General features: G+C 43.3%; 1 protein-coding gene across 4 annotated transcripts in view; it reads left to right on the top strand.

Annotated features, from left to right (window-relative positions):
• The window catches only part of FLNB (filamin B), a 626,251-nt gene that overhangs the window by 302,273 nt on the left and 297,052 nt on the right, over positions 1-26,926 (top strand). For all 4 annotated transcript variants that reach the window (XM_069643780.1, XM_069643779.1, XM_069643783.1 and 1 more), the window contains exons 7-8: positions 7,119-7,281; positions 17,593-17,793. In XM_069643780.1, coding sequence (XP_069499881.1) covers positions 7,119-7,281; positions 17,593-17,793 — 364 coding nt within the window. The remainder of the gene's footprint in view (positions 1-7,118; positions 7,282-17,592; positions 17,794-26,926) is intronic.

Below are 26,926 nucleotides of genomic sequence, written 5' to 3'. Positions count from 1 at the left end.
TTTGTACTGAATGCCAGCTGAGAATACGTTAGCTTGCAGTAGGCCTTCTTGGTTCAGAGTTCTGTAGTCTATCTGGAGTTAAGTTCTATGTTCTGGATGTGAAGTTGTCTGTCAGCGTGCTCCGCAAGGAAATGGAAATTGGATGTCCTACCTGTCCTGCACCGTCTCCTTTTATGTGTTTTGCAAATGGGTGGATCGGCTAATTCTGCATGCCCAACCCTCTCAAGATTTGATAGGCCAAAGGATTCTTTGGTCCCTGATTTGAGAAAGGATAGTGTGTCAGAGTGATGTCAGCCATTTACGATCTATTGAGGAAACGCCCCTTTGCTTTTACCTTAGAAATCATTTTTCATAACTACACATTTCCCAGATACAGTTGTTTGACATTACATGTACAGATTACAGATTACTTAAGGTACATTCTGGCCCAACTCTGATCTTCCTGGAGGCTTGCATTCAAAAATGACAACTTATTTTTGTTTTTAGTTGATTTACCAATATCGGACGTTTACCAAAAATGGCACACATGTACACCACCTTTCTACCCATATTCCATTAATTTACTAGGTCTCTAGCATAAACAGTGTCTGTAGTATTAATAATTAGCGGGGTTTTGGCTCAGAACATCACAGAGCGACCAGCCTAGTTTTGAACTGGGAGTGAATGTGTCAATTTAAAGATCCCAAAGTTGTACATTTCTGTCATCTGGTTACAATTAGTTATCAGTGTTTTTATAAAACATATATTTGCCTTCAATTCACTTCAGTGTTTGGGTCCGCCCCCAGAAACTTGGGAGTCAGGGACCACATGTCTTTTCTGCCAGGCAGAGCTCTGTTTACAGTCCACGCGCAAATTAACCCCATTCAATTGCAAGAGTCTATTGTGTCGGCCGAGGTCAGCAGCCAGGGGCCACTCTGCATTTGGTTAGCATGTCCATGTGATCTCCTGGCTTCTTGTGTGTTGTTCTGAGGTGAGAAGGTTTCCCAGCCTCTTGCAATGTTAATTGAATCAGCCTGTCTTGAGGGAACAGCAGGTGTTTAAAACATTTTTAATTAACCAAAAAGGCTTTGAAGTTTCCAGCTGTCTCAGGAGGCTGATTAGCTTCTGAAGTAGCAGTTCTCCTGTCAGAGTTTAGACCGCTAGCGCCGGTTTGTGGACAAAGCTGGTACTCCACCCCCATGATTTTAGCAACTTTTTGACATCAAGAAAATTAATTCCCAACAGCTCTGGGTTGCTTTTGGCAATCGGCCTTGCCATTCCCAATGGTTTCAGGCTACTGTGTGTGTAGCCCAATGGTGGTTTTAGGCAGTGCCCTCCTGTGCTCACAACATAGGCAAAAATGGGTGGCAGCCTATTCTTGTTTTCCCTGTGCATTTTCAGGGGAGTTCTGGCCGTCATGATGTTTTCAATGCCAGTAATGCACAGTTTTTGTGGTAGGGCTCGGTTGCATGGGTAAAACATCCCACAAGCCGAATGCCTGTCGTAAATCAACGAAGGCAAAGAAAACTTTTTTCTTGGCCTCCAGAGCTGTTAATTTCAAGATGGTTAGTAAGATAAGATTTACATCCACGCCTACTTGTGGCGTGAACCCAGTTTGTCGACAGTCTGATTTTCCGGTGTTACATGCCCACTGAACCAACCTTTGACGTAAGAGGGAACCAAAAAATGTCCCTATAGTATCAAGAAGGGCAATAGGCCGGTAGTTGGCAGGATCAGCTCTATTGCCCTTCTTGTAAATAGGGACCACTATCGCCTTGGACCATGAGGTAGGTGTTTCTTTGTTTGTCGAGATCCTCAGGAATATGCCTTGAATAAATTTGGCCCAATGGACTTTGCGTTTTTTTAACATTAAGTTAGAAATTTGGTCCGGGCCAGTAGCTCTCGAATTCTTGAGTTTTCCAATGGCGCAGTCAAGATCATGTGATGAGGGAGTAATGTCCCAACTAAGAATTGAAGGCGCCGGGGGCAGAACCAATAGAACCTTAGGCTTTTCTTAGATCATTGTGAAGTATTTGCACCATGTATCACAGCTTATTTCATTCGAGATGGCACGTATAGAATTTGAGTTGCTTTTATTCAATATCGCCCAGATTTTGCATGTGTTTTTCGTAATGAATAGTTTTAACATGGTTTCTGCACGATTTTGATCAATTAGAGTCAAGTGAGATCTCAACCAGTTTCGGTAAAGCTGTTGCCGTTCTTTGATTTGCATTAATTTGACAGCTTGATTGATCCGTTGTTTCTTGATCTTGCGCAATTCTTTTCTCATTTTCTTTTTTGCCGTAGCTAGTTCATGACAATATAGATGTTTAGGAATGTGGCCTACTGTTCGCGAGTTCACCTCTTTCAGGGCGAAGTCAGCCAGCAGTGGTGTATATTCCACATTCTGTGATTCATGAAGTCTATGAGATAAAGTTGTGATTAGAGGACCAGATGTTGAAAGCCGGTTGCCTGACGCATTTATTGCCAGGTTGGGAGCATAGTTTTCAGGCACGTCACAACTTTCTTGTGACCAAACAAGCCGTAACATGTCATGGTCGCTGTAACTTTCATTAGTGGTACGAATGTGGTTTTATGTGCCATTAAACAATCTTCCAGGTGCTCGTGTGCAAATGATTTTCCTGGGATTTTTTCAAGGGAACCCAGGAGATGTCCACAGGCTCGCCACATGTTGGTGCACTGGATATCTTTGAGAATCCGTCCCATGGTAACAACTTGGGTATGCAGAGCTACTTCGTGCAAGGGCACTCGGCGTGTTCTGGCTGTAACCGCGCCTGCTCTGTTTATGACCGTTTCTACCTGGATCCTTGTGTATAACATGTTATTACTGCCAGTCTTACAGTGCCTGACAGGTAATCCAATCGTGTTGTAAGACACAGGTTTGCAATGAACACTACCAACCACACCCAAAATGCTGCCGGCCACACCTGGGCATTTTGGAACAAATGGTTGCTCTCAGTTCCTTCCTCTTGTTACTTTGCCCATCCTCTTCACCGCTGTTACCAAATTTCCTCTACCTTCTCAATTGAACACTATGCCACGGCGTGATCATTTCGTAAATGAGAACTCCAGTCCGTGTAGTTGGAAGGGCTATATGGGTCATGTTGTTGGCGGCTGGTGGCTTTAGTCTAGCCTTCTTTATGTGTGTAAATGCAGAGGGCTATCAGAGATGCGGGAAATATTTAATCATGGTCAAATTAAATTTCCCTCCCGAGTGGGAGGAAGGAACCTAAAAAACAATGATGGCATAGCTTGCAAACAGACAGATTTATGTGGGAGCAGTGTCTGGCCTGGCAGCCTCCCTTCACCGGGTGATGAACTGCTTCTCCTTGCAAAACATACATCTGGGGCATAAGATGGCATTCGTTTTCAATGCTTGTTTATTTCCTCTAATTACAGTCGTTTCTTGTGATTCATGTGTCTGGATATTCTGTCTGCCAACTGCAGGCTCAGCCTTGCAGGTGGCGGCGTGCCTGCACGACAGCCGCTGTTTCTGCTCCGCTGTCTAGCCTCTTCCTCCAATCCAATTCAACAAGGAATGATTCTATTGGTTCAGCATGTTTAAAGGTATAGCACTAAAATCATGCCCCTATCATGACTAACATTGATAAACCTCAAAACAATGGCCTTCAAGTCGTAATTGTGGACCCTCTGCATGCAGTGTACTAGACACTGCCTTGGCGGGCAGGCCTCGTGTGCCTCGACGTCCCTCAGCGTGATTTTGGTTGAACCTTAAGGAGAAATGTTTTTATTACAAATATGTCTGGAACCAAGGATTAATAATGTAACGAAGGAGTGATTTGCAGAATGGACAATCATGAAGTACAACGGAATAAATGTGATTGTATATATGTAATAAAACCTGCAGCTTTTTGAAGCCACGAAGAATAAGCTGGGGAAGTGAAATTTGTTATTACTGTAAAGATTATGCCGCGGGTGGTGTTAGTAATACATCATTACCAGAAAAAATACCCGGGGGCGGGGAGGGGGGGGGTTGTATGAACCTAGAAGTGGCCAAGTGCCACGGTTATGTCTGGTATAAGCTTATGCTATGTTGCCAGTGTTTGTGTAGTGAACATCACTCATTTGGCTGTCTTTGTAGAGCTGTTGTCTGTCTGGAATGCATGTGTTCACAACATTCTAATCTTGCCGTGATATGGGTTGGAAAGATATGCACTGATATGGGTTGTGGTTTTGTTTTTTGTTAGTGGTCTGTCTGGGACCCTTTTTAGCCAGGAGCAATCCATGGTCTGCAATTTTCGCCGATATGGCGTCTATATCCGACCTGTGTACAGCAATTTTTAGTTTGGCCATTAAGCGCCACCTATTAGTCAAAACTATTGCATTAGAGGTAGGGGGGAGATGACATGCAGGAGGGACACACAGCTTGTGGGTGCTGTTCGGAATGGCTGAGCGGTGTCTGTATATTGCACCACTTGCTCATGTTTCAGTGCACGTGAACGCTGCATTTGATTCAGTCTATTTTAAATTGACTTTCGTTAACATTTTAAATTGAATGTAAAGTGTGTTTAGGGTTTTACATTGGTAGGATTTTGGACACGCCACATATGTTTTAGAACCTTATGTTTTAACCGGGGGTTTAAATTTGTTGAGCTTCATTTCCCATCCTCCATAAAGGCACCCACTTTTGTGACGCTATTAGTGAGGACCATAGGCCTTAATAGACTTGATCAGCTCGAAGCCTGCATAGGCCGGCTTAGACCTCTTTAGCCCTGTTTACGGTTGTATCAGCGGTCGGCGGGGGATGCTCTCCGTCTGCTCGGGATATTTGCCACTTTGGGCAACAAGTCATGGAGTTTAGATTTGAATGTACTTTTAGTTGTCCTAATGCATAACAGAACCGTCCTCATGGAATTGAATAATAAGTTGGGCCACAACACGCTTCAGACCCTAAACTGAATGCGTGCACTTGGATCAGAGGAACAGCACTCAAACCCTGTCAGAGCGTCAGTGGCCCACCTATCCTTCAGACTCGAGGCTGCTTTAATGAATGCTACGTCTACTGTGCTTCACGCAGTCGAAATATCCGACTTCATAGAAGAGCACAAGCTTGGCATACTTTCTATTACTGACTTACGGCTCAATGATACCTCTCATGCAATGTTCCATACATTAGTACCTGAAGACTATTCAATGTATTAACCGCCTTGGAGGAGGAGGAGGAGGAAGAGGAGGAGGAAGACGAAGAGGAGGAGGAGGATCTACAAAGATACTTTAAATATCTCCCAAATGGTTTCTCTTAACTGGAACGATCTGTCTCGGTTAGGACAGCTAACTATTTGGCTTCCTTCATCAGTTTCCTACAATTTATTATTGGGATAAGACCCCTGAGTCCGGCAAACCCCTTTCTTGAAAATCTCAATTTTTTTTTTTTAAAACCACAGGAATGAAGTACAATAAGTTGGTCGGCATTGGCGATTTTAATATTTGGCTAGACAACTTAAATGTCCCTGACATCAAGGAATTTAGGGTAGTCCCGGAATGTCACAGCTTAAAGCCTTTTTGAAGTAACCCCATTGCATAGACGAGGGCACTGGCTTGACCCCATTCTGGTTCATGGTGCAGGGATAACCAGGCTTGATACCCTGTCCGTTTAGTTGGATCATTTTGCCAGGCTATTTTCCTTCAATATTAGCAAGGCAAGAGGACCTTATTCCACCCCAGCCTGTATGATTTTACGTCGTAGGTCTAAACATTTATTGAATTTACCAGTGGCCGCCTTATGGGGCGCTCTTGTGTCTATAGATCCCTTGTTATAATGTGATGACTTATTCTCTGAAGGAGCGTCAATTATGGATGCGGCTTGTACTAAATTTGCCCCCCGGATTTCACGATTGGTGGAAAAAAAATCGAAATCATGGTTCACTCAGGACTTGGTGTCATTGAGGGCTAAATATATAGTTTCAGAAAGAAAATGGAGGCAATCTAGAACCCCTGACTTGCCCTTAGTTAAAAAGAGAGCCTTGAAAAAGTATAAGGAGGCTATTTATAAAGCCAAGTGAAATTCTCTTTATAAAAAGACTCACTCCACCAACAATGGACCCCTTTTTTCAGTCGTTGGCAATTTTATCCGTTCCGATACTCTTTCCTCCGGCATGCAGCCTTCAGTTAAACAAGCCAGTGATTTTAATGTTTTTAAGAAATTATATGATATGGTGTTTGTAGCACGCCTATACACAAGTGCTTCAAGGCTCGACGAGGCAAGGAAAGGGCCCATAGGGAGGACATACAGCGATCTTACTAGGCCAAGTGACCTTGAGATCACGCAAGTGCAAGGGAGGGGGAGGGGAAAGTTGGCAGGGGAAAAGGGAGGGGGCAGTGCTGTACATAGGATCAAAACAATAACAAGAAGTGAGGCCAGCAGGTGACAGGTGCAAGGGTAAGTGCAGACAGCAGGTGTCAAAAAGTGCAGGTAGGGGGACTGTAGGGTTACAGATACAGACCCAAGTGCAAGGTCAGGAGGCAGTGCAGGTGTGCTACTGGGCAGGCAGGGACCTGGGCCCGAAATCAGAGGGTTGCCAGGTGACCAGTGCACAGTATCGGACAGGAAATCAGCAGGGAGAGGAAGAGAGAAGGCAGAAGCAAAGAGGAAGGTCTTGAGGTGCTTCAGGAACCGGAGATGGTTCTCCTCAAGTTTCAGAGAGGCAGGGAGGCTGTTCCAAAGGGAGGCCCCAGCCAAAGAAAGAGATCTACTACCAACTTGTTGCTTGGAGAAGCAAATGACTCTGAGGGAGTTGGAGGAGCGGAGAGCTCGGGAGGAAGGTATTTACGAACTTCAAGAACTGTGAAGTGATGAATACACACGTCATGGTTCCTTGCCCACAGCAGTCAGGCAAGCTTTAAGTTCTACCCCAATCAGTTAAAAACATGTTCATTTATAAAAATGCATTTTTCATTCAGGGAAACTGTTTTAAAGCATCTAATAGTACGTAACTCTGCTTTAATTGTATAACCCAAGAACCCAATGGAATGCAAAGGCCTGATTGCACTGCATAATAACGTAGTTTTGCAGGCCCTTCTTTTGGTTTGCATTTGGCTCTGCTGGGGTAACTACAGCGAAGGCAGTTGATGCCATTCTGTGACCGTCTGTTTTTCAGGTTTCCGTCCTGTTTGCGGGGCAGCATATTTCCAAGAGCCCATATGAAGTCAACGTGGACAAAGCCCAAGGAGATGCCAGCAAAGTGACAGCCAAAGGGCCCGGTCTGGAGGCAACGGGAAACATTGCCAATAAACCTACATACTTCGAGATCTACACCGCAGGTACGAGCATCCCAATTAGATTGACCCAGGGGAGTGCGATTTTCTTTTTTTTTTTTTTTTTTAAATCTTTTTATTTTGGTTTTCTTTTTAATGGGGGAGCCTCAGCACAGGTAACAGAATACAAATTGTTTTTTTATATTTGAGCGTGTATGTAGGCTTCAAATATTCCCACTGCCACAAGATGTATAGCAGCGGGCCAGAGTATGTATTAGGTATTCGTATATATCACATGTTTTTCAACAGAACTGAATGTATGCACTTTGTCAGTGTTTGTTGTGTTTGTAGTAAGAATGTGGATGGATGTTTGACATAAAGGTTTTGGTGGTTGGTATGTTAGGGTTGATGTGTTTACCCCAGAACTATGTAATGATTGCTTGATAAACCTTTGTTTTAGTTTGCTGTTACTGTTTGTGAATATACTGCATATGTGTTAATACATTTTGTAGTGATATCTTCATACTCTTTCTTTTCTCTTATTGATTCTTTTCAAACTGCCTTGGCATTTAAGTGGTACATGGGTTCTCCATGTTGATTACAGATAACAGGAGAATGCATTGTCAAATGTTTCATTAATAACCTGAACCTCATTTGCATGCGCATTCCCATTAAAGTTGTGTTATTATTGTGTTATGTCTGAGGTTACCTTTTTATGCAGGGACCAGTGATGATGAGGGTGGAGTGAAGTTACATTTTGTGGTATGGTGGTGCACAAAAAATGTAAACCAATAAATAAAGGAAAGCATGAATAGTTTAACAATTGAAAGCAGACCAACATTTTCAAAATGTGCTTACTTTTATTGAAAAATCCAATAACAATATATAAAGCACATATTTCCATACAAAGAGGCCAAATTTAAAATTGCCAAATTCATATTGTCCGGAATTGCCATCAATTGTAGAAAAAATCCAGACATAGAATACATTACTCCACTTTAAAAACATGACCATAAGATTACAAGCATAACACATGGCTCACTTGCATATATGTTCATGATCCCCAACATGTTTCTTTTCCACAGCATTAGTTAAGGACATTCTTCAGGGGACTTATTTTCAAAAAAACCTTAATTTCTGGTATAGTAAGGATTTCCTTTATGATGAAAGTTAACCCTACATTTCTTGCATAGTAAATGTTTCTTGTTTGGTGGAAGTGAACTGTCAAAAACATTTTTAAAAAATGTGGTCTTTCTATCTACAAATCATAGATAATGTTCATTACTGTTTCATATTCTACAGTCCTAGTAAGCATATCAAATGTAATACAGGCATACGTTTACCTGTTTTCTTTGGACGAAATCACAACCAAATAAATAGTTATGGGTTGACAGGCACCAAACTATGGCATATCACAGAGCACTCTTTTGTAACAAGAGAACCTGCAATTAATTCTGAATTACAAAGGAGCTGAATATTGAGGTAACCATGTAGAGTTGTAAATGCGCCTGAGTGGATGATGTAGCTTCATGTGCAGAAACGCCCATTGTAATGGGGTCCATGCTTAATCTTAACATCTAAATTGAGGTCAATTCATGTTTCTTCTTGTTTTCATACCCCCTAAAAGGGCAAAAAACTAACTTTAATATAAAATAAAGGTCCTTACATTCAACTTATATTTGGGCTATTCAGATCTCACTGGAATCCAAAAATGAGCCCTCAATTTAAAATACTTTTCTTCTGGTCTTCCCTCCCTCAAGCCTTTGGTCTCTGGCCCCCAGTGTCCATCTTTCTCTCCTCTGTGCTCCTCTGCCACATGCTTGTTCCTCCTCCTTGTTCCTCCTCCTACCTCTTCCTGATGGCCCTTTGCCTCCTCCTATTTTCTTTTTTCCCAATCATCTGCCTCTCAGTAATACCTCAGAATATTCTACTTTTTTTCAAATATTTTCCTTCCTCCTTTACTTCTAGTTTATGTGCTGTTCTTTGAGACATTCTTATTCCTCGGCCCAACCTCCTGTCAAACCTCTCCTTGCCCAGGCATTCTTCTTCCTTTGGGTCACTCTCCATCCTATCTTCTGGTTTGTTCCTACCCAGCTACCCTTGTATCTCCTCTTCCAACCTTCTAGGCATTATCTGCCTCAACTTCTTAACCCTCTTTCTCCAACCCCCATGATGTGCTTTTCCCCAGTTTACTGGGCCTGCGTCCTCCTGTCCCCTTGGGTCTTCTCCTCAATCTAGTGGATCATTCCTCCAGACTTCTACCTCTTGTCTAGAGACAGGGGCCATGCTGTGGTAATACGGTTTTCTTTTTATGTTGGTGAAAATAGTCATTAACCTATTCAGAAGTGTTTTGATTCAAGTATGTCCAAAACAAGAGCTTGCTTTGATTTGTACAGCTGATTCTATCCATTTCTATGAAAACTCACTTGTTCTCTCTCTCTGTTTATGTATATGTTTTAAAATGTCTATCGCGCTCCAGGTACGGCAGGCTTAAGGGTGCAGAATGAAAAACAAAATAGGACAAGAGACGGAGACGATGGGGGGAATAGGGGGGAATCAGAGGACCTGCTTCAGAAAAATAGGGTGTTGATTAGACAAGCAAAACAAGGTGTCTTCAGTTTCTTCTTGAATATGTCTGTAGACTCAATAGTCCTGAGATCGCGGGAAAAGGCATTCCAGGCTAACGGAGCTGCTATATTAACGGCTCCATTGCAAGCTTTGTTAGTTTTGCACCTAGTTCTATTTAGAAGATTGGTATTATTAGATCTTGGAGATCCAGGGCAATGCTTTTTTGCAATAGCTTCTGTAAGATAGATTGGCATGTGACGTGTAAGACATTTATGTGTGAGTAGAATCCTAAATTGTACCCCAGCTTCAACAGGAAGCCAATGCAGGCTTCGCCTTGCTTCAGACACATGATCCTTGTGCCTCAAGCCCTTCACAACCCTCACTGCGCCATTCTGAATGTCCTGGTGGCGGTGAAGATCTGCTTGACTAATGCCGACCAAGAGGTTACCACAATAGTCAATTTTGGATCCAATAATGGCTCTGGCTAAGGTTTCTTTCTTTTTTTTTCTTTTATCATCGGGCAGAGATGTCGAAGTAACTTGATATAATATGATGAGTTGGAGACTAGGCTGCTCACTTCAGCTTTCATGTTTGGATTTTTATCCAAAATGATACTTGGTGTCTTTACTTTATTCTTCACCTCAATGTTGCAATTATCGATGTAACAATTATTATACATCGGGCCTAATTTCGCAAGTTTAGTTTCCGTGGCAACGATCATAAGCTCTGTTTTTTCGCTGTTTAGCACCAGACCATTTAAGATCATCCCAGTATGAATAGCCTGATATGCTTTGTTAATGTTTTCCTCATCAGTGCCGTGTGACCCTGATAACGGGATGACACATTGTGTGTCATCTGCATAGTAAGCAAAAGGGATCCCCTCTAGTTCTAACATGTGGAAGAATAGCACCATGAAGATATTATAGAGACATGGTGCTATACATGCTCCCTGGGGAACCCCGTACAGCAGAGGGAATGGTTCGCCTCTGCTACCCACTATAAACTCTCCCCTGTCTCCCATTCAGGAACGAGGCAATCCATTGGATGGCCTGATCTGAGAAGTGGGCAATATCCCCTAACCTGGTGGTCAAGATGGAGTGATCCACCAGGTCAAAGGCAGCCGAAAGATCTAGATCATGAGCAAGGATGATTGCTCCTTATCCAAAGATTGGAGTAGCTGAGATTTCAATGCTAGGAGAGCAGTCTCTGTCCCATGATTCTGCCGAAATCCAGACTGATATTTGAGTAGAATATGAATTATTAAGATGGTGAGATATCAGATTATAGGCGACCCTATCCAATATTTTCAGAAGAAATGGGGTATTGGTTGTGGGTCTATAATTAGTAGGAGTCAAAGGGCAGAGATTGGTTGTTTTTTTTTTTTAACAGGGGGGAGATACAAGCATTCTTGAGGTCATTTGGGACACCATTCTGAGCAAAAGAGGTGTAAATGAATTTTGTGAGAGATGAAATAAGTATAGGTGAGCACTCCTTAATGATCACAGCTGAACAGGGATCTCCCTTACAGCTCGTAGTTTTCAGTTGTGCACTGATCTCAGATAATTCTGTTTCAGATACGGGTTGAGAAATGAAGTTTGATGTCCCTTGGTTTTCCTTCAATGTTCTCTTTAATCTTTTCCAGTTTGCTAAACATAGCTGACTGAATGTTTGTATTCCAGATTTCATTTTTCAATATAGGGTCTCTATTAGGGCCCTTTGGCTGTTCCTGTTCCTGAAGTATTTTGAAAAGCTCCTTGCTGTCCGATATTGCATTCAAAATTCTGTGATTGAGGGATTCTTTTTTAGCTGAAAGGAGAGCCATTTTATAAATTGACGCTGCTTTTTTATATGAATCCAAGCTTGGCAAATCGTGGCTCTTTCTCCACGTGTCAAAACTTACATTTTGTGGTTAGCATTAAAACAGAAGTTACTTATGCGTTTGACCTGGCAGTGTTTTTCCTCTAAGGGTGCTAGATCCTCTGTGATCTCTCAAGGATTTGAGGAGAGTGTCAGTATTGTCATCTAGTCTTCCCGAATTGAGAATCTCAGCATTCAGGGTCGCGGCCCATGGTCTAAGGTTCTCTAATGTCAATTTGTAATGCTGTGTCCATGGACCCTGCTGTGACTTCCATATTGCTGCCCAGTGGCGTCGCCAGAAATCAAATTTAGGAGGGGAACAGAGGGGGCCAAAGACAAAAGTGGGGGGGCACAGACAAAAGTAGACAGAGAACATGGTCACTGCTCGTCTTAGGTAGGGGGGGCACAAGAGGGGGCACAGGGTTTCACAAGGGGGGCCCGGCCCCCCAGGCCCTCCTCTAGCGACGCCACTGCTGCTGCCCAACCAGAGGTTAAAATCACCTAACAAAATTTGTTTGGTGTTCGGTTTCAGTAGGGATAAGAGAGAATTACTGAGCTGGGCCTTAAGGATTGGTGTTGACGTCGGGGCTATATAACATGATATTAAGGGTGGATTCTGCACTGATACCAATTTTTACTAAAAGTAGTTCTGTCCCTGGGATATCTTCCGCCTTGCTTTCACACATTTTTGAAAAACATTTAAAAAATTAGGGCTGCTCCCCCCCGCCCCTTGCTATCTAATCTGTCATGCCTCGGCATACTATACCCTTTTGGTATGGCTAATGGCAAGGATAGTCCTGCTGATTCATGGCTCCAAGTCTCAGTGAGAGCGCAAATATCTAGATTGCGCTCTTCAATATGCGTAGCAACAGCCGTAGCGTGCTTAATTCATGATTTTGTATTTAGCAACACAAATTTGAGTGTGCATGACAGAGGACCAGCTAGGACCTCCTTATCACAGAGTATGGGCTTGATTAGACGGCTTCCCCAATGTTCTTTGTCCTATCATAGCATCTGTGAGTATTCAAAGGTTTTGAGACTGAAAGATTAGCCCCTGCAGTAGGAACCAACATGTGCCGACCAAATTATCTGCTGAACACCAGCTCCCCCTCCTCGTGGGCCTTAGCAGCAACCTCCCTGGAAGTGGGGGTGGAAGTCTGACGAGGACCAACGCTATGGTCGTCCGGAGCATTAGAAACGTTGTACAGCAGCTTGGAAGAAGGGAACGGGTTGTAACAAGAGGTCTGAGATAGACATGTGGCATCGCTCTAGCGGCCTTAATAGCTGAAGCACATCTATTAACCCCTTGGTGGTTTAAATAACTTATGTGGCTCCCGGGAAGGCAAGGGCTCGGCCAGCCTCCTGCCTCCCTGCACGAACCGTCACAAAACGCCCCTGATGCGCCGGTGCTGATGCGTCTGCCGTGCCGTAATATAAGATGAAACTACAGAAAACTTGGAATTTGTAGTTTCTGGTCCCGCTGAGCGCGTGTCAAACCTTCAACAACTGCAAGTCCAGCAAGTCCTGCTTATGAGCGGTCTCGGCAGTATGGTAACACGACTTGGCACAGTTTAAACAAGAAAACAATTGAAGGTGGTAAAAGCACTGATAAAAAAGACTAAAAGACTTGTATAGGGACATTCTTAAAAACAGTTCTAAAATTTGTTAGTATTATATATTTTTATAGCACAAACTTAGCTCAGGATTAATGGAGCGCTGTGCAGGTCATTGGGAGTGAGAATTTACATTACGATACAATTTAAGTCATCAAGAAAACATTAGGAATAATGATCACAGTACAATACAAGCATGCCTACTGGCACTCCAGTAGCTGCCATGTAGTTCGGCAACATGGCAGCCAGAAAGCCGCATGTACTTTTCTGACCACAACCTAATCTAAATCGGCCATGGACGCCTTAAACCCCCAAATATATAGAACTGTAAAGCTCCAAGGCCTGGTGCTGGCAGTTTTGTTATACATTAAATATAAAGCATTATCTCAATGGATAGGGTGACCCATCAGGAAGTAGTCCTACATTGCCAGTGCAATATCATGTGTTTTAATGATCAACTGGTTCCCTGTGACTCCTGCAAATGTCAAAGTGTTTGTGTATTACTCTCTGGGGCTGGGATGCACCCAGAAATGGTTGCTGTGCCCATGAAGACTTGACACCTCCCCAGAAGAGCAGGATATAACCCCAGGGGTAAGGTGGGAGTCAGTGCTTGAAAGTAAGAATTTCCAGCACAGTGGGGTGGGTGGGGGGGATCCTACCAAGTGGATAACAAGTGGAGTCTTTGATCTTGGGTAAGCCGAGGGAGTGGGGGGACTATAAATTAGCGCAGGAGAGCAATTGCAGCCAGGAGTGTTCACCATCTTGGAAATACCTTGCTACATTTCTTGCTACATTTCCTTTCTGTCCTGCTTCCCAATTTCATGCAGGCAAGTCACTCTAAGAGCTGCATCAGAAGGCAAAAACGATTGTTTCATTTGCTGGGATTGGCCCTTTACAGAAGTCTTGAAATTGAAAAATGTGCTGTGGCAAAATTACTAAATAAGGGGAATGAGACAGTGTCCACCTCCCTCCCCCCCCCACGCTGTTCCTTACGTGAATCATCTCTTGACTCCAGAAGGATTTTGCTGTAACTTTACTAGGGTATCAGTCTGCCCAAAGTAGTCTTCAATTGGGGTGAAGAGAAGGATCTCCAGGAAAGGTGCAAGATCTTTTCCCCAGTCATTCCATGGAAACATTTGGGGGAATCTGCTGCTGAAACACTGATACCCAGGACTCATCCCACTCGAAGTGGCACACCTGCAAGCAAGGGCGTTTCTAGGTCTGGAAAAGACCCGGGGCTACGCTGATGTCGGAACTGTTGGGACTGGGGGCTAGCTATCCTTTTGGCTGTAGCTCATGAGATTCTATCCGGGGCTACAACCAAAAGACCACGGGCTATAGCCCCTTTAGCTCCCCCCTAGCAATGCCTCTTCCTGCAAGAGTTCTGTCGCAACCTTCTTAGCTGGAAACATTCCTTTGAGACCGTTGAGCGCACACACAATTAATCTAGGCCTGATTATGCTTCTAACTAGCTGTGAACTGAGGATGATCTATGCTCATTGGACAAACATCCCGGGAAAGACAGAAGGGTTTAGGTATTTGTAGGTGCAAGTAGTCTTACTCAAATCTACTTTCAGAAGTTAGCATGAAGTTTTTTTCAGGAAATAAAAAAAGTTCTCATTACAAGCGAAGGGGTGCACGCATAACTCTAAGCCAGATCATAAGATCGAAGTTTTTTTTTTTACTATATGAACAAGTGTATGTGTGACTTAAGTGTGTGAGTCGGGGTTCAACAAAACAAGTCAAACTTCTGTTCCCTTGTAGAACTGTTATCCTCAGCCCTTTCCTCTCTCATTTCAGGCTCTGCTTGCCTAATGGTAAGCAGAGTTACTGACAGTTCTTGGAATTTTCTATGCCCCACATTACTCTCTTGTCTGAAATGTCTTTCTTGTCAGGTTGTCACTCCTCCGCTTCTCCTCCTTAATACTTTTTGACACATAAAAAACGATGAACCTTGTGTCATCAGAACCTGGGCCAGTTGTCCGACTCTTTAAGGTCTATGGCAGCATTGCATTGGCCCTGGGGGATGTGAGGCTTGACCCCCTCTCAAACTTCTGGAGACCTTCTGGGGTCACTCCCTCCCCCAAAACAGTTGAGCGCTACATTCTCTACTCTTGTCTCCTTTCTTAGTACTCATCCTCTCCTCCTCCTGGCTGTGTATCTTTCTCTTTGCCTCCTGTATGTGTCCAACTATCCCCTTTACGCCTTAGCGATTCAGCATGCTCTTATCTGGCTCTTATCACTCCCCTCTTGGGTACTGTTCTCGTTCCACTTTGCCCTCCTCTTCTCTACCACTTTACACCTCCCGCTTAGTGTTCTTCTGCCCCCCTTTCATCCCTCAGCTCCTTCACTTTGTTTTCTTCTCCATCCTCCCCACTTGTCTGATCTTCTATGACCTCCTTCACTGCCTTTTTTTAAAATTCTCATTATACCTCCTCTCCACACCTGTGCTCCTTTTTTTACATCCTCTCTGATGCTCCTTTTGCCTCCCCCTCCTACACTCATCCTATCTTCAATCTTACTCATTTTTCCTCCTTCCTGCTCCACTCCTCATTCTTATGGCACACACTCGATCCCTTAGCCTCCAATTCCTGACTCACGCTCCTTTAATGATCATTTTCCCCCTTTTAAGATGTCCACCAGCTGACAATGTAAGTGCTTAATTTCATTCATTGTGGGGTTCATGATGAGCAATCTCTGATGAATCCCCAAACTGCACAGCTGCCTTGTGTGGCGATGCATGCTGTGCGTGGGCCTCCTGTGCTAAGCTTTCACTTGGGTTAGAGCCGTCTTTGTTTAATCTTGTCTGAGTCCACGACTGCACTGTGTAGGTTCACATTCTTATCTCTGAGGGGGGGGAGGGGGGGCGTGTGTGTGTGTGTGTGTGTGTGTGTGTGTGTGTGTGTGTGTGTGTGTGTGTGTGTTGCCCCTTCCCTTTATGGTTTAGGAAGGACCTCAAGATCCTCTTCAAGGAATGGCTCCTCCCAAATGCTTAAGTCACTCACTCTCCACTCCTCAACTTCCCTGAGACTTGGGAATCTGTTCCCCTTGTATGGGTGCAGAAGAAGGAGACTGACACAAAGGTGGCATGCTTGGGGCTAAAGACTTTTATTTAAGAAGAAAGGAAGAGAAAACTAGTCTGTCCCTATTCAACTATAGCTAAGGTGTCTGTCAGGATGTCTTTTCAACTCAAGTGTCCACTGTCCTGTGTGATGAAAACCCTACTTCTGCCCTTACACTAAAAACTAAAGGATAGGGCAGTTCTGTTCTGAATGACTCCCTTCCCCTGGGTTATGGTTCCTGGTTAGTTGAAACAGTTCCCAAATCTTAGAACAGTTTCGTGTCTCACGCATTGGCAGGGGGAATAGCTCCCTTCCCCTGATAGCAAAGTTCCATACAATACTTTCTTGGTTGGTCAGGAGAATGTCTCTCTTCTCCTGTCCAATAGCCCGGGTAATGGCTCCCTTCCCCAGGCCTTGTGGACCTTCCTGCCAGTCTGGGTTACCAAGAGAATGAATCTCTTCCCCTGGTCTTCCTTCCCCTTAGGATTCACACCTGCAACACCCCCTCTGAGTGTTAGGATGGTCTGCGACCCTAGCTTTGCTACTTCTTTGACCTGGCTCACTTGGCTCACTCCCCTGCCATAAGGAAGATGAGTCGTATCACTCTCTTGCTTTGGGTTCCAGACCCTGGTTTCTCTTCTTCTTCTGGCCCACTTGGTTCAGTTCCGTGCCAACAGGATTATTATACAACCTTTTTTTTTTCGTGTGTAGTTACTTTTATTTGGCTGTGAATCATTTTGCTTGTAGCGGTGATAGTGCAGAATATCGACTTGTGTCACAGAAAGGGCTTTGGGCTAGTCATTGAGTACTAATTTCACACCTCATTTTGTAAATCTATGTTTACATTGTGTGGACTGTCGCATTGGTGGAAGGGGGTGAGTCAAGTCATTGAAAACTGTGTGTATATGAAAGGAACAGTCTCACTTCCTTATCATTCACTTAACTGAATCTAGCTTACCTCATCTCCAAATCATCTAAATTAACTCACTGAAAATGTTACCCACCAAATGAATAGAGGTATTTTAAATAAATAAACTGAAGGGCTCGTTGGATTTAAAATATTTAGGCATATGAAGCTGGTGAAAATCCTTGCATGTAATAGTTTGAAGTGAATAAAATGAGCTCTTGTGTTCTAGAATGGTTCGACGTTGCCCAGTTTGTTGACCACATGGATTGGGGACAATTTGAAATCTTATCTTTGCTCCTTTTCTGAGTCTGCCATTGGTGAAGCAAGTAACACAATGATTGTTCCTTTTGGTTTGATTGTGTGTGAGCAGGTGCTGGCATTGGAGACATAGGTGTGGAGGTGCAGGATCCTCAGGGCCAGAGCAATACAGTTGATGTTATGCTGGAAGACAAGGGGAACTGTGTCTATCGCTGCACCTACAAACCTACTCAAGCTGGACTGCACAATGTTGGAATCACCTTTGGGGGAGAGGTCATTCCCAAGAGCCCTGCCACTGTTCTCGTGGGAGAAGGTAAGCTGAAATGGGCCTTTAATGGAGAACGTATGCCGAAAGTTACAGATGAAAACCTATTCATACAAAATATTCTGGTGACATTCAATAGATTTATTAGCATCATAAAATCTCTATCAATTATTTTCTTTTTTATGCGTGCATGTTGAAGCTCTTAATAGTTCGTGTAAGTGAACAGATGCCTGTAGGGCTGTAAGGGACTGATTGTTCCTCTTTGTCATCTTGAGCTCCTTGGGAATCCTTGCTTTGGCCCCAGTGCAGTTTGCAAAGCACTTTGAGAGTTACTTGAGCAGGCTGGTGCTCCATTTGTAACCTTCTACAGCTTCAGAAGATGCATGTTAGAGTAAGTTACTTTCTATGTGTTTTTATAACCCATCGGGAGTTCAGAAAGGTCAATAGAAGGCCACAATGAGAGGGCATATTAAGAATAAATCTGACCTTACAGACACTTTAAAGTTTACCGAATTAAAACAAACACAGGCAGTGTTCCTTGCCCCTTTAGTTATGAATCTACTATATTTTCATTTGGTTTATTCAAGTATGCAAGATCAAGTAGTATTTTTATATCAATTCAAACGCTTCTCTGCATGCATAGTTAATGTAGTTGATGCCAACTACGTCAGAAAATGGAATCGGGTATATTTCCTGAGTCTGCCTCTGGTTAGAGACATAGAAGAGATGCAGTGATGTGCATTGCCTTGACAGTGATCATTATGGTCCATTTATCAACACAGCCTCTGTATGCCATACAGTGAGTTATCCAAGTAGCAGTGGGTCTTCCTCGTCGAGACATCCATATTTACACAAATGGTACGTCGATTACGTAGGGCAAAATGCACATTCAATTCCAGTGCATGCGCTTGCTGTGTGGTGTGGTCTTTATGTCCGCCAAGTTATGTCATCGAGATCCTTCTGCAAAAAATGAACTGTCAAACCCAAAATTAATTTTCTTCACATCAATATTTGGGTCACATTTGTCCGTCTCTTTCGAGTTATGAAAAAGAACAACTTGTTCAACCTCAAAAAACTCAGAAGAAGGAGGCCCAGTGTGTCAATGATAAGTTGGGAGGGCGGCCCTCGGTCTCTGGAGCAAGGTATGGCTTGCCAAAGGGTGCAGTGCGAAATGGAAGACATCATACAGGAAGGCTTTAGAAAAAGGCTGCAAAATCATCTAGCAGACAGCAGCCATTTATCCATCTTGGCACAGCTTCAGCCTTTCTCTGATGCTTCATTTGTAAGGATTTCTTTTCAGGGGATTAATTGGTTGGATCCAGTTTTATCTTAACACTCTGCAATGTGTAATGTGTCTTTTGGTTCCTCCTCAAGCACTGACGCTTGCATTTCAAATTCCTGTGCTCTCATCTGCCTCCTGTCTCCTACGCTTTCAGACCCCTGCTTGCTTTTCCTGACCTTGACTTCATTTCTGGAATGTTGGACTGCCCTGCTAATGGCCTCCTAGTTGGAAAGGCTGTTCAGTGTACTCCGTGCCGGTAAGAGGCGTTGTAGGTTGGTGCGATCTTCGCCCTTTTTGCTGTCTGTCAAGCCACGTCTTTATCTGTGTGTTTTCCCACTGTGGTTTGCACTAAATGTGTTTCACGCTGTGCAGTCAAGAAAGAAGGTGCACTTGGTGGTGAAAAGGGTGCCATCCGTGTGGTGCACAGCACATAGGTAGACTGCATAGGGGTATTTGAGAAAACATTTCAGTATTGAGTTTTGAAATGATCTACTGGACTTCATCTAAAATGAGAACCGCCGTTGTTATCAGGATTTGAGCCTGTACACGAGCCCTTCTTCACTTTTAAAGAGGAGATATTCTAACCATTGCATGGTATTTTTTTAAGTCTGAAAAGCACCTTCCCCTGTGTTTGACTGTGGCTGTTTTATAAAGTAATTGACTTACATTTCTTGTCTTTCCCATTCATACTCTGTGACTAAAAACTAATCATTATCTTTTCAAGAATTAAGTGTGGTCCTTATAACTGGGTTTAATTGACTGGCACATAATGGTTTGACACAAAGGGTGAGAAGGAAAGAAAATTAAACTATATTTCTGACTTGACCTTCATGTTACTTGCACCAGGTGTTAATTACGGTTAGGATGCATAGTAGCTAAGACAGTGTTCCGTGACCTTTTGCTCTCCAGATGTTACGGACTACAACTCCCATCCGCCCTACCATCAGAGTCAATGGTGAAGGATCATGGGAAACTTAGTAAAACTATATCTGAAGAGCCACAGGTTGCAGACCACTGAGCTAAGGGGATGTATTCCACTTATGACCTTTGTCTAACAATTCTTCATCTAAACGATCAAATTGGTTATAACTTAAGGTACATCCTCTACAAATGCAAGTGCTCAAGCTGGCAATGTGAGATGCACACCTCAAAGTGTTTGGGCATAGCTCAGAAACCATAGCTATTTCTTATGAGCACTGTCTTTCAAATAAATCCCTGTAGATTTTAAATATCGCTGGCAGATTTAAAAATATTTGGACAGTTCCAGCAGATCTCCCCTCTGTAACTTTGGAATTTCTAACTCTGCGAAAATATGAAAAACATTTTAGCAGATTCTCAGTGTTCCATAGAGTTGTACTACCACTAACATTGCCAGCTCAGCCCGTCCCATTAGACATTTCACAAGTTTGAGTGTTCTGTACTTTTGCTAAAAGAATTTTTGAGTTCATGATTCTATACTAATCTCATTGTTATGCATATGATGAGCTTTACTTCACAATGCTTTTAGATTGCTTATTTATAATATTTTTACTATGCTGCCCATCCACTATTATACAGCAATTGGTTCTAATGGGTTATAGCCTGGAACATGCCATAGCTAGAATTATTGTGTTATCTGAGGCGATCAACTGGTGTCTCTTCAAGAGCATCCTCTTGCCTTCGTTTACAATTTTATTAGCGTTCATAATATTTTTTGTATTTCATGTATTCGTTTTATAAATCTGGACTCTCTACCCAGAAGTATTGACGAATGTACTATACTTTAAAAAAAATACTATGTTGCAATGGCTTAAGTGTACTTATAGTTGTACTTAGTTTTCAGAGCAGGAACAAAGGATTTAAAATCTGCACCTCCACCCTGTATAAGAATGCAATTAGACGTTTGCTCTCCTGAGCTTACGGCTCAAAAGACACTTTGCCCTGAGGATTTCCCCACTTCCTCAGCGACTGCATTTGTTTTCTGCTAACTGACTTGGAACCCACTCCTGACATCCGTTAAGGCCAGATAAGGTTTTTTATGTGTATTAATACTACTCCATTTGAAGTGAGCAAACATACAAGCTGGCTGCCATTTCCCGCTACTCCATGCAGTACACATATAGGGCATATTATATGTCCATAAGTGAGCAGGTCACTTTAAATATGATTTTTAAACACTTTTAGAGACTCGCCCAACATATTGGTGTCATTTTGCCGGTGTCCTAATTGAGGATCCTCACTAATGTTCATGCGTTGCATGCTGGCCTCCTCACAGTTCATTCAGAGGTTTGGCGGATCTCATATGTTCTTTGGCTGGTTACACCAGATTTCTGGATCTCCTTCACTGATTGGCCACTTCACTCTTCTGGTTTCCTCATCCTCGCTCTTTCTACAAAAACCCCTTTTCAGCTATGGCTACTTTTTCAATTTTTGCACCACGTCATCAGACATGTAATGTCTTTCCAGCATCAATTTCCTCATATCCTTTCAATTTTTTCCATTACCCTCTCAGTCTCGTACAGAAGCATGAGTGCTTATGAGTGGTGATATTCTGTATCCTTGGTCCATGTGCCTCTGACATTATATACGTGTATGTGTTTTGAGAATGGCCTGTTTGTGGACAATTTCTCCTGTGAGAGAGTCTAACTCCAGGGATTCGGTGCAAATTGTTTTCTGTATCTAACTTTAAAATTGGCCCCCGGGCTATGGGCGATTGTGCCATGTTGCCTAGGATTCAGGCATGCAGATTTACTTGCAATAAATCCGCGTTGTGTCTGTGGTTTAGTTTAGATATCGTTTTCATTAGTCTCCTTCCTTACCACCTATCTTGTTTTTAAAGGCGTTGTTTAAAACAGGATTACGCTATAGGATCCTCCGCGTGTTTGATCTCCTCCTCCATAGCTATATCTGTCCAGAATTGGTATTTTTTAGTGTGCCTCCGACTCTTAATCCTAAATTAGCTTTACACTATCCCGGTACATTTTCCCTTTTTACACACGTGGCAGATATGTTCACTTGCGTTTCAGTTGGTAGATTTTTTCCCTCACAAAGTTGCAGTATGAATTCTATGTCATCATAGTTTAGCTTTACTGTGTCTCATGATCTAGCTTGCGCGTGGCAGGCTTGAGGATCATTGCCTTCATTCCGGGGATCATGATTGGTATTTTGAATAGTCTGTTTGTTTTCTCTCTTGGAAATATTTTTCTGGATCATGCCACTGTGGTGATATTTCATCATATTGATGGGTTAGCCAGGGGAACATTTAGTGGTTTAACGTATCCATCAATATCTCTTTAGGATTAAGAAGATTTTGTGTGTTGAATAGGTAACACCCAAAGACGATACATCATCCTTTATAAATCCCTTCTCGTCGATGCAAAGCTAGCATCATTAAATGGGTGCTGGTGATTTAAAAAGGACATGTTGCAGATGTCTCCAACATTTGTGAGATTTTGAAAAAGCCAACAGTGGACTTGGCACTCTTTATGTTTTTAGTGTTCTGAGGTACGGTCGGGATGTTTCAATTGTTCTGTACTAATAATCTCTTCGAAGGTGCCGGCAGCGGTCCAGGTCGAATGATGGATGATGTTAGTGCTACATTATTTCTTCAATTTTATGTACAATTCAGATTACTGCCATGGTAACTTCTATTACTTCTCCACTTCTGGCTGTGTTACATGTACTGCACTGTGTTCCAGTATATGATAGTGACGATGAAGCGTTACCCACCCACCGTGTACAGGGCTGTGCGTAACTCTAATCCCGGGTTAGGTGTTTTTTAAACGTAGATTAGACGTAGAAGCAAATAAAGCCCCTCCCTAACGCAGCAAAATATCCCCCTATAAGGTCCTGTCTAGTGCTTGGTATACAACTTCACGAGTACAGGCTTTCAGGAAACTTGTCTGGGAATGGACTTCAAACTAGTTTATGTCCCTCTACACCGAGTGCTAACCCTCGGGGAAAGGTGCCCATATAATTGGATACTGTTCAGTTGAGACCTCTAGGGCTTGACCCTCTTGGGAAATATTGAACAGCATTTTTTTTTATTTTTTTTAGATTACCTGCTGCCTCTTAATTTGTTGTTAATTTAATTTCTCTTTTTTTCCTGTATAAGTAGCAGGATATTTCTAGTTGAGTTGACTGTTATTAAAGTGTTGTATTATGTAAGCTTCTTGCTCCTGTAGGTGCATCTCTGCCAAAGTTCAGGATCTAAAGAGGCAGGGGTAAGTAATTGTTGATAGGAAGGCTATATTGATGATCTCATCATGTTTTTATAAAGCGGCCTATACTAATGGTAATATTCGTGGTTTTATGAAGGAATCCATGCTGGATTCCTCCCACTTGGAAGCCCTGTGATCATTCATGCCATTATTGCAATTCTCTCTCTCTCTCTCAACCTGCCTATCTGCTGCACTGACTCCAGGCACTACAAGACTGAGCTGCCGGAGCGGCTACTTCCACTCCTCTCCGGGCTCATATACCCCCTGCACTCTGTCTTCAACGTTGGCTTCTCGTCATCAAACAGGTGGAATTTAAAGCACTTCGTATTGTTAATCATGCCGGGCTCGAATATTTGCAAGCCAAATGTTGCCATTATACTCCCATCTCTTGATTCATGTTCCTAGGTTTAACCGAGCAAGACCTGGAGGCCGCTCTTTTTCTGTTGCAGCTGCTCGGTTATAGAATAATTACCTTTGTCTCTTTGTGCCACGGAACATTATCTATCTTTTTGTCAGTTGTTGAAAACTTGTCTGTTTTAATTATTCTTGGTTTTAGGTTTCTGCCCCCGTCTTCAGTTTTAGCGCCAAGATGCCCTTGTCGGTGGTTGTTGAGCTGTATAAATACATCTAACATAACATTAGCTGGGTAATCGCTCCTTAAGGGATGAAAACTGTGAGTTGGGGGGGGGGGTCACACACATCAAGCACATCGGTCCCTGAGCAATATTGGGCTTTTTTCAGCTGTCGATTTTCAGATCTCAACCTTTAGCCAATAGATGAGGTTCATTTAAAAATATGGTCCCTCGTTTGTTTATAGCACATCCATAGGAAGGCAGATCTTTTCTTTCCTGCTTCATCAATCCTCCACTGCCTCCTCTTACCATTTCTTTTCCTCCCTCTTTGCTTCCCGTTTCTCCACCAGCATGCAATCTAGGTGTCCATCTTGATTCCTTTTTCCTTCTCCCACATCTCATCTCACTCTCTCGTTCATGCAGATTCCATTTGTTTAATATTCTCAAAGCCTGACCTTTTCTTACCTTCCATGCCTCCAAACTCTTCATCGTGCAACTTATATTTTCCCATCTTTTCTACTGCTCCTGCAATCTCTTCGGTCTTCCTGCTTGTCACCTGAGCCCTCTCAAATCTATTTATAACTCCTCAGTCCATCTACTTCTCTCACTTGCTCCTCGTGACTCATCCCTCCTGCCCTTTTTCCCCTTCATTGGCTACCTCTCCACTCTCGCCTCAAGTTCAACTTTCTCTGTCTTGTCTAGAAGTCTCTTCATAATCTTGCTCCCCCGTAACCCTCTTCCCTCCTCTAATGGTATTCACACACTCGAGCTCTCGTTCCCAGTCAAAATTCCTTCTGTCAGTTTCCCGTCCACCATGTGCTCAATCACGCTTTTGCTCCCTCTCCCCGCTGGCCCCGCGTCACTGGAACACACTTCCTCCCTCTTTGCTTTCTTTCCTCCTGTCCCCTCTGTCGCTTGTGCCGCAAGGCTCATTTGCTTTCCCTATACTTTTTGGGTTTTCTTGTTGTTTTATCATTAATATTGTACCTTCTTGTGATTTCACTGTGAAGCGTTTTGGCGTAAAGCGCTCTACAAATCAAAATAAAATATTTAAAAAAAATACAAAACTGAAACGCAGGGCAATATGCCATGGCACTATTGACTAAAAATTGAATTGGAGAAACCAGAATTGATGCCAGGCTAGAAGCACTGGACCACTGTTGCTTGCAGTTTCCCCGTTTCCCAGAACCCCTTAGCCCAGCATAGGGGCCGATTCACAAAGGAGATTCAGAACCTGTGTGCATATACCACAGATATGTGTGATCAGAACATGTGCATGGTGCGTGACATGAGTAGGGTGACCAGACGTCCCGGTTTTCCCTGGACAGTCCGGGGAAATCACCCTCCGTCCCGGGTTTCATTTTAGATACCTCGTCCGGGGTTTGCATGGTTGTGTGGCTACGGTAATTAAAATTGTAATTATTTTTCACAATACTTCCAGAATCTGAAGTTGGATTCGCTCGAAGCCCCAACCTTTCAGGTACAAGTCACAACACTTACTGGCTGTGCCACTGAGACTGGCATGGAAATGGTTGTACAGCAAGCCATGTTATATCAATGAGAGCAAACGCTTGTTTTGAATTAACATGCCAAGATTCACAGACAAAACTGCACAAATGAGATCATATACACTTTATAGAAAGGAGAAGTGCTGGAAATAGGATTAGGTGGTGGTTGTGGGGGCGTGTTGGCGGATGGGCGGTAATTGGTGGGCTGCAATGGAATAGTCCCTCTTTTATGTCGTTGATGGTGCTGGTTTTTCGTTTTGGAAATCTGCTCACCCTAGACATGAGCATGTCAGGAGTAGGCAAAATAAGCAATCTTGTCCGTCAACATGTAACATCCGGTTTCTAAATGGAACTTCTTGATTGATTTCTCCAGCTTCTAAGCACTGTAATAATAGCCGTTATTAGCCCATTCATGGTACTCGGTTTATCGACCCCCTTATGGGAAGCATGCTGAGGCTCGTGGGCCCTAGCGTTTGTCTCAGAACAGAAATGCCTGGGCCCTCCATGAACGTAAATGGCGTGTGAAACAGGCAGGATCATTCTGCGTGTGAAGGCCAGGTTTTTGTCACGGCAGCGCCGGGTCCTGTCACGCGCCTGCCTCTGAGTGGCAATTGGAGATGACCAGTGTCAGATTCGCTTTCTGTTCGCTCAGTGTCTCCCATTGGCTATTTCCTCTGTAACACACACTTCCCCTCGCCCTGTAATACTGGAGTGATAAGGTGAGATGTGTCAATAGACAGCTGTGTGATGAGAAAGGATTTCCTTAATGCCGTGCATGCGTTTAAGAAGGCAAGCACCCTGAGACGCTGTCACTCCGGGTCTGCAGGTGCCCACCCTGGCTGTGCATACTGATGTTTCAGGCCCTCTGTGGTCTGCCACTCTGCTGGCATGCCACACAGCAGAAAGTATACATACGGTGACTGTTGTATGGATGTTCGTAAATTCACTAAAGCACGCAATGGCCGATAGGCCCATCTGGGTACCAACCCACCAACGCCACTTTAAAATACAGAGCACTTTTTGAAAGTAAGTCTGTTTCGCAGATCTGGTACACTGTATTCACTAAAGCTCCTAAAAGGTATTTTTTTTAAAAGGTCTGGGGGAACCCCCTAGCTGACTACACCCCCTCCCCCAGGCCTCCTCCTGCTTCCGCAAACACAATTTCCTGTCACTCTTTCTGTGATGGATGTGTCGGAAACAGAAATAATGGAACATGAATAGCTCGTGTGTAGGAAGATGGCACAATTCTTCTTCATGAATGGGTGGTGGTATATTTCATGTGATTTTCTCGCGCCCCCTTGTTTTCTTGACATATGTTGGCCAGCGGCATTGAGATCAGCTTGCGGAGAGTAGAGCCCATTCTTGGTCTCAAGGCTGGAAGAGGTTTGTTTGTCTGACTCGGCCAATCAACAGTGAGACGGATCTTTCTCAGTCTCGCTTTCAGTGTTTTTATTACATTTAATGTTGGGCTTGGTTTGGATCCTTGAAAAGAACTAGACGCTTTATACAATATGCTGCTTAATACTGATGTGCATGATGAAACATGTTGCACAGACTTAAATAAGAGGGCTCAGTTAGTTTTTCGGTTTTGACTAACATACTTCACTTTAACAAACCCCC

The sequence above is a fragment of the Ambystoma mexicanum genome, chromosome 2p (assembly GCF_040938575.1).
Source record: "Ambystoma mexicanum isolate Mex_15411 chromosome 2p, UKY_AmexF1_1, whole genome shotgun sequence".
Lineage (NCBI taxonomy): Eukaryota > Metazoa > Chordata > Amphibia > Caudata > Ambystomatidae > Ambystoma > Ambystoma mexicanum.
The sequence above is the reverse complement of the archived record's forward strand: the minus strand, read 5'-3'. Positions and strand labels throughout refer to the sequence as shown.